Below are 8,433 nucleotides of genomic sequence, written 5' to 3' on the forward strand. Positions count from 1 at the left end.
TTTAAACTGTAGACATCACTAAGGAAATCTGTCTTTTTTTTTTTTTTTTTTTTGGTCATCCATATTTATTTGCCTTTATGATGTGGATTTAGTAAAATATTCACCATCAATGGATCTGGTTAATCCTCTTCTCTTCACACAGAGAACCCGAACAGTGAAGAGAAAACCAAGAAGAATTCCAATAAGCCTCAGGTGGATGAAATAGTGCCGGTATACAGGCGGGATTGTCATGAAGAAGTTTATGCCGGAAGTCACCAGTACCCTGGCAGGGGGGTCTACCTGCTGAAATTTGACAACTCTTACTCCTTGTGGAGGTCAAAGTCTGTCTACTACAGAGTGTACTACACAAGATAAAAGGGGGAGGGCCAAGGCCAACAGCAGGGCTAAGGCATCGAGTGGATCACTTTTTGCTGGATCCCATCAAGTCAGTGTTGTCCCTCCATCTCTCCTCATCTTGTGATATTTGAGGGCTGAACCTGCTTAGTGCAACACTAACTCAGCCCAGCGCAGTATGTTCCTTTCTTTGCCATCAAGCCTCTGACAGTGAAAGGGTCGAAGCGTTGGAATTCCGCTACGCTGACAACTTGTTATCCTCCTGTACCAAGTTTTTATTTTTTATTTTTTGTTTTTTGTTTTAAATTAAGCCCTTTTATGGAGTTTTCTGATCTGCAGGGGAGAAACAGGAAGTTGTGCGTGGGAGTGGCATGGTATCCGTGGAAAAGTTCTTGACTCATGAATTCCTGTCCTTCTGGTGTTGGTGTGTTTAACATCTCTTATGTGAAGACACAAATGACAAGCAAAGCTTCCCTAATAATTATCCTGAATATTCTGTACTGAACGGGGATGTTTCTGGACGATGGGACAAAATGTGGCTGCCCTTCTGATTTCACGGTGGACCTGGGCTTGAAGACTTGTGTGAAACATGGCGGAATGAAGTGGTTCTCTCTGTATGAATGAGTGTGATCCTTAATAATTTAATATTGGAGTTATAAAAATGGGCGGGTATTAAAATAGTCAGACTGTCTGCTGCATGATTGATTGTGACCTTCCTTCTCTTCTCTGTTATTATTCTTAGTCATGTATAATAATGTGCAGCCTGTCTGCAAAATTCCCCGCCATATCGATCTTGTTGGTTTGTCAGAAGAGTTTTATAATCTGACGCTCCTAAATTTTTTCTGGTATGCAAATGAAATGATCTCCTGTACCTTGTGAATCTAATATTAATCCTATGAATTATGGTTTGTAATAATAATTATTCTCTAATATTTTTCACGAGTCATTTTTTTCCAGACCTACCTGTTTTGACCTAAAGAGGAACTCCCATCTTTCATAGTTTTGGGTTTGACCAAAGAACTGTTGAAGTAGGGGCTAAACCCAAGAACAAAATTTGATAAATTACAGCTTAGCAGTACTTAGCTGAGGTGGCTGTTTTTGTTTTCCTTTTCAGGATAAGTAGATTTTGTGTAAGTATAGAAAAATACTTGGTAATCCTGCCAGGGATCCTATCTTCTTATAACTTCCTATGAGCTAAACTGAAATATCAAACAATCTTATCAGACTTTTCTAGCTATCTGTGTGAACTACAGGATGCCTCCTTCCTATGTAATGGAAGGTGAGAAGAGTGGGAGGCGTTTGTAATCCAATTCCATAAGAGCTGCCTATGGAGATCATGCTGCTTTTCCACAGATAAAGTGCACTGAGTGATCCGAGGAGCAAATGTGTTACCGGCAGGCTCACCTGTTATAAAATTAGAGAAGAAAGCCTAAAGAAAACTACAAACCTATAAGAAATGATATGCTGCAATATAATAAACTTTTTGTTTTTGGGTTTAGATCTGCTTTATTATCTGGAGGGATTATCATAGTCAAGGATTTAGAGGTCAAATATTTCAGTGTATGTCTGAGCAAAAAAACCTGTGTGAATCTGTCTCTGTTAGTTGCCCAGGAATCCTGATGCAAGGGGTGGCAAATGCACTGAAATACAGACTTAATGAGGCAGCCTGATTTGTGCCTGAATGTGTTGTTAACTTGCTTGATATCCCATATTATGTTTTCTCTTACAAATCTCCAAAAAAAAGTGTTCCTTAACTGCAGCGGAAATATCTCTGAGTTTTGAAACACGGGCCAAACATCAGCCAGGAGCAGGTCATTCACATATTGTCTGCTTAAAGTTGGACTGTGTGTAAGTTGCACCAGAAAATATCTGCTTAGATAACAATGCCAATATACTTGGGATCAATTTTGCCCATTCTAGCTTGTTAGTAGTATGCAGCCTTTAGCTTTGTCGAGCATCCCCTGACCAACCCTTCTTAGAAGACTATTGGTGTTGGCTGAGTGATTCCTTACCCAACATGCATAAACATGCACATTTAGCTTTGAATGTGCAGGTTTGCAAAATTATCTTTTGACAGTCAGATTGTATCTACCATCTCCTGTCCGTTAGTAGCTCATAAAGAAACTGCTCAGCTAAAAGCTATGATTGTACATTGGAATAAGTGTGTGATTTTTCCTATGTTTTACTGTAAATCCTTGCTTTCTGTGGATGGTTGGAACCTGCGCTAAATGACTGTCAGATTGTTTTCTACAGATTTGGTACCCTGAGGTGGTTTAAAAACATTTACTTAACTGTACAGTACAGAACACAGGCTCTTTAGTCATCAAGATTGGGTGATATGCAACTACCTTCAGGTAATTGGACACTGGCAAAAAAAAAAGCTGCTAGGACAATCCCTGTATAACCCCTTCCACTGCCAGCTTACCCCACTTTTTTTGCTAGTGTCCTAAGGTGCTGGGCCTAATTCCTCTGAAAGCTTACCTTCTTGTATGGAGGTTTTTAGCTTTCTCTGGATGACACTATTTCAAGTTGATTCTACTGTCAATTGGCTGCACCATAACCGTTGCAACTTTGCACGCAGCTTTCGGAACAGTAGACTCCTTAACAGCCTTGGAAACTACAGGGACCCCACCTAGTGGAAGAGGCAGGGAGGGCCTGTATTGTTGCTTCTGCACTGGATCCTGCCATAGGCGCTGCCCTTGGCACATGTAAAGGGTTCTTTACAGGTCCAGGTCTGTGATTTGCTTGTTGTAGAGCCCATTTTCTAAGCTCCCTGGTGAACCCATTGTGGAGAGAGAGGTTAGGATGGGATTAACCTCCTGTTTTATCCTGTCTAGTGAAGTGTGCTGACTACAGGGCAGAAGCCCTTTAAACTTTCAGCTCAGGGTGCCCTTAGACCCAATTACTTCCCAATTTCTGGTGGTGCTGGAGTGACTGGGACTGCCGGGGTTCAATTTAAAATTGGCTCCATTTTTGGTCACTGAGCTTATGACGCTATTGCACTAACATGCATCCCGCCAAAGGTACATAGTGCAGAGGAATCCATCACTGGACCCATTTCACAGATTGGAGTATCTGGGCCTGCCATTAGGCACAACCCTGTCCAGGTTCTTCCTGCCTCAGGACAAACTTACTTTACCTTAATTTTCATGCTTGTGCCCAGTTTCACTGCAGACCATTGCAACTCTGCATCCTGGCAGGTTGGGGCATACAGACTTTGTTTTGGACGGTCCCAAGCGTCTTAACACCTAGTGCCAGACTCTCCCTAGTGTGGTCAGTTTCCAACCCAGCACTGGCGCTATAAAATTCCTTTCCTTCATTGTTATGGAATGTTCGCACAATAAATGCCAGCTTGTCTGGCTGAGGAGCAATAGAGAACACCCTCTCGGTGCAGGAACAGTCATCAGAGGAAACTCAACTTCACAGTAACATTCTGTAACTCATAGGGCATTCCATTGTCCCTTCAATGCAGGGCCCCTCTATTGCAAGGACATCTGATGAGCATCAAGTTGGACAATGCCATTGCCGTAGCCTATATCAATCATCAAGTAGGCACCAGAAGTTACACCATTTTAAGGAAAGTGGACTTCATCCTCTTTTGACAAGAAGTTCTAGCCCTGTCCGTCACTCAAATCCCACACTCCCATGCATGGAAAATTGGTAGGCAGTTTTTCTTCCTAGTGTATGGTTCCAGGAGAATAGGCTCTCCCACCTTAGGTTTTTCAAGCCCTTTGCCACAAATAAGAGATGCCAGATGTGGATCCTGCTGGTATCAAGTTTTAACCTAAAACTGGACAGGTTTGTTTTTTTTGCCATGTCCAGGGACTATTAGACCTCCACAGTGGATGCTCTGGTGACACCGTAGGATCAGTTCAGCTTGATCTACAACTTTCCACCCCTCCAGATTCCCCTCAGCCTACTTTACAGCATCAAGAAGATGATCATTGCACTCATTCTCATCCCCTTGAATCGGTCCATGAAGACATGGATTCCTGGTAGATTTTCTGTTAGACCTTGTATACCATCCAGACCTCCTGTCCCAAGAGGCAGTGTTCCAATCTCCTTCAGTTGCTGGCTTTAACGGCATGGTAAAAGCCAGGAACTGTAGTTAGGATAGGGTTCCTCTCTTCCCTGTTAAGACACACTGTACTAGGTCGTGCTTCATTGGCTTTTCAGTACTCGGTTTTACCAGGTGGATGTTCAGGTTTCTTCTGATACCAATTTCAGGTGTAAGGTGCTATTGGCTGCTCTGAGTCTGTCAAATGCTTCTTGATCCTTTGTTATGTTGGCCTTGTTTGCCATGTTGCACAGCCCTCAGCTGGACTGCTTTTGGACATTTCAGTTGTATTTATTAAAGTTCTGTGTCCTGTACTGTACGATAGGAAAAATAGAATTTTTGAGATACCAATAAAATACATTTTCTGAAGTAGAGTACAGGACACACGTCCCTTCCCACTGTTCTTGTGATCTCTCTATTGCTTGATACAAAACTGAGGCTAGCTGGCAATGGGAGCAGAGGGAGCCTGTGTTCAGTACTGTACTTCAGGAAACAGATTGTACTGGGAAGTCAAAAATCCAATTTTTGTTTCCCCAGTCTACCTGTTTATGGGGCAGCTGTAAAAGAATTTAGATAGGATTGAAGAATTCTGCTGTAGATATCTCAGATTGCTCTCTGCACAATATACAGATTTCATATTGCACTAATCTCTTGTTTATTTAATAGAAATGTGCAATCCTAGAAGCTGTTATACCATGTACTTCCAACAACGGTTTTATTTTTCAGTGTCTGATAGAATGAGTTTGACAGATCTGTTCATGTACTTTTTGCTTTGTTTTTGCCACACAATCTTGCATTTACCGAATATAGATATATATATATATATATATATATATATATATAATTGTTTTTCTATTTCCTGTAATGATCCCCTGGAGGAGATTGCAGAGTGTCCTGCACTCAGTTTATGGGGTGATCTTGAAATAGAATTTTGTGTTTGCTTTTTTGTGCGCTTTTTCTGTTTTGGTCAAAACACATGCATGTTGTCTGGCTCTGCCTCCCTTTCTGAATCCTGATGTATATAATAGGGCCTGGAAAGGTTACATGCATTCGGTATTGGATGGTTAAACAATCCTTTGTCTTAGATATTGGAACTTGACTTCTATATTCAGATTTATTTCTCGTGTATGCTGGCAGTAGGGCAGCCTTTTTCCTTTTGTGCGACACTTTAGATAGATTGGGTTTGTGGCTCTTCAGCCCAGGGGGTTGTACCACAACGATCACAGTAGAGTTCTCTCTACATATTACAATCTGACTGAACAATCTCCTTTTGATCCACCTAGAAGTATGTAATGCAAGCTCCTACCTTACAGGATGCAAAGTGATTGGATAGTTTAGGTAGGTTTTTGTATTATAGTTTTGGTAAATCTAAAGGAGATTGTACAGTCAGACTGTAATGTGTATGATGATCTCAGTGCTCCTCACAGATGGGCAGATATTTCCAAAAGAATGATGGGTAGCACCTACCGCAATCCTTGCCTGGCACTGATGGCACAACCACAGTAATACTGCACCTTTTCTTTTAAAGTATCTGGCTCTGCTCACACAGAGAAAATCAGTGATACAGGAGGTTGGTGTGCTCGTTGATAGCACATCAGGAATGGCTGATAATAGACAATGCTGCTGAATTCAAGCAAAATTTGCAGTTTATTTTTTAGTAAAAAAGCAAAATCTGGTAGCCTAGCTGATAGTCAGTGGCAGCTACCTTGTCCTTCATGTGTCATTTGATACAGTATTCAATGCAGTTATGCCATGCAGATTGGTTAGCAAGAACACCTTTAACTTGCAACTGCATATCTTTAAAACTATATTAAACCCAAAATGTAATATCTTGCAGCTTACCGGTTATTAGAATGTGGTGGCTGCAGTAGTTTTTTCTAGTCTCTACATACCTGGTTATCTGACCAGTAATACACCTCCTGTATTGGTGCCTCCACTGTGGATGAATGCAAACAGGGGACACTTCTGCACAGTAGTATTGTTAGTCTGGGGGGGGCGGGGAGTGTTAGTGTATCTAAATCTGCTAGTGCATCTAAGGAATTGAAGGCAGACTTCAGCTAATACTTAATAAGTAGTTGCAGCAAACCATTTTATTTTTCTTTTGGGATAAAGACTTTTACATAAATAACTGATTGTAAGCACCTTTGATAGTAGTAAATGGTTTGTCTCATCTCTTCAACTGATACATTCTGCTGGGGAGCTTATTCTTTTGAAAAACAACAGACTTATGGTCTGGATCACCAGATGAAAAATAGAAGAAAGTGCCTGAAAATGAATGCAGCTATCGCATCTAGGATGGTAAGCTGCAATATAATAAAGGTTTTCTTTTGGATTTAATACAACTTTAAAGCTCCTTAAGTCTTCCATTCCTCGCTCTTGCATTGGCCTTGAAAAAATTGGAAGGATACATTCATTATTTCCAAATGTCTTCCACGCAGTCACATGGCCAGCACAGTCCCTTTCTTCATCTCTAGCTTTTTTTTTTTTCTCCAGCCTACAGTACCTGGTCTTCCCAGGAGGTCTCCCACCCAAGTATTAACCATCATCTCTAGCTTTTAAGCAGTACATTTTAAGATGTGTTCACACTATAGACTGTGACCTGTGTTTTTCTACACAAGAAAAACACATATCACTGCTAGGGCACATGGAAAACAATGGTTTTCTATGTTCTCCATTCACACGAGAACGCTGGTTTGATGTATGATACAATGCGGGAAGATGGAGTCTATTTTGCATCGCACTGCCCCCTGCCGAACCTCGACCTATAACTCTGTTTTACTGTGTGGGTTAGTGTGAACAAGCCCTAGTGCAGCTTAGGCTGTGTATAATGATATTAGCCTACGTGTGTCCATGATAGCCTGGGCCCAAAGGAGAGGATTGAATGACACTGTTCTGGATTACCACTTGGACAAGCACTCTCCAGTTTTAGAAAATCAACCCCTTTGTCTCCTCAGTGCCAGGGTGCAGGATACTGCAAATAAGATCCACAAATAGGCAAAGTTTGTATAACTGATTGGCAGTACTGATGTTCACTGCTTAATGTCCCTTATTCTTCATCTTTCTTTCTTCTTGAGGTCAATCTTTTCCACCTTGGTGTGACTTTCCTGTCCGGCTGCCTTCAAGCTGTTCCATAATACAGTACAAGTGCAATTTAAAGAATTAAATTTCTTGAGATAAATATATTTAACCATATAATTGAAGTTACAGTTCTCTGTATCTTTACTATTCTTTTGTGTGTTTTGAGATCTCATCTGTTGTCTGACCAGAAAGATTAACATACACTGTAAATTTAGTTCTTATGAAACAAAATGTTTATCTGCATTAAAAATCAATTTTCTTCTTTTTGATTTGATTTGGAAGTTGTACAGATTTTATTGTGTTCTGAACTGCAGATGGTGTAAATGGAGTCTCTATACAGTAATTATGTACACTAGGCAATTTTACTGGCCTGGCTAACCACAAAGGTTATAAAGTCCCTATAGGGAAGGGGGAAGGATAGAAGATCTGAAGGATACTGTGCAAAATTTGAACTCACAAGTTCCAAAAAAGTAAATGTTTTACCTGGGAGAGAGAGAACAGTGACCATGTTGGAATATAGCTCCTGAGATCAAACTGGTGCAGTACCTGAGACCAGGAATGTCGCAGGGACCTTAGCCCTACCTATTAAGCCAAGGAGGACTCTGAATCTCAGGTAGGCTCTATAATCATAGGGTAATAGGATTCCAGTACCCTAAGAAGGCATGGAGCACACATCCCCAGAGCTGTTGCAGCAAAACTGCCCCCATTCTGTCTAGAAACAGACCTGGTATCACAACTCTGGCAGCTGGTAGTGGTTGGGTGGCTGGCGGTGACCAAAGTCACTGTAGTTGGGGGAGCAAGTACAGTTTGACAGAGCTGAAACAGAGGCACTCTGGTGGAGGGGGTGAAGGTTAACATGGGCTGGCCTAAAGTTAATTCCTTCTGTAGATGTCACTGTAAGCTGAAGGTGAAGATTTACGGTAGGGATGCACCGAATATTCGGCGGCCGAACATTATTCGGCCGA

General features: G+C 41.3%; 1 protein-coding gene across 1 annotated transcript in view; it reads left to right on the top strand.

Annotated features, from left to right (window-relative positions):
- ACBD3 (acyl-CoA binding domain containing 3) overlaps positions 1 to 1,265 on the top strand; it is a 49,848-nt gene extending 48,583 nt beyond the window's left edge. Inside the window, exon 8 of the mRNA XM_082252617.1 lies at positions 143 to 1,265. Within this exon, the coding sequence (XP_082108743.1) occupies positions 143 to 354 (212 nt within the window). The 3' untranslated portion in view covers positions 355 to 1,265. The remainder of the gene's footprint in view (positions 1 to 142) is intronic.
- Positions 1,266 to 8,433: the final 7,168 nt, after the last annotated feature.

This window comes from Pelophylax lessonae (genome assembly GCF_965119305.1).
Source record: "Pelophylax lessonae genome assembly, chromosome: 3".
NCBI classification, from domain to species: domain Eukaryota; kingdom Metazoa; phylum Chordata; class Amphibia; order Anura; family Ranidae; genus Pelophylax; species Pelophylax lessonae.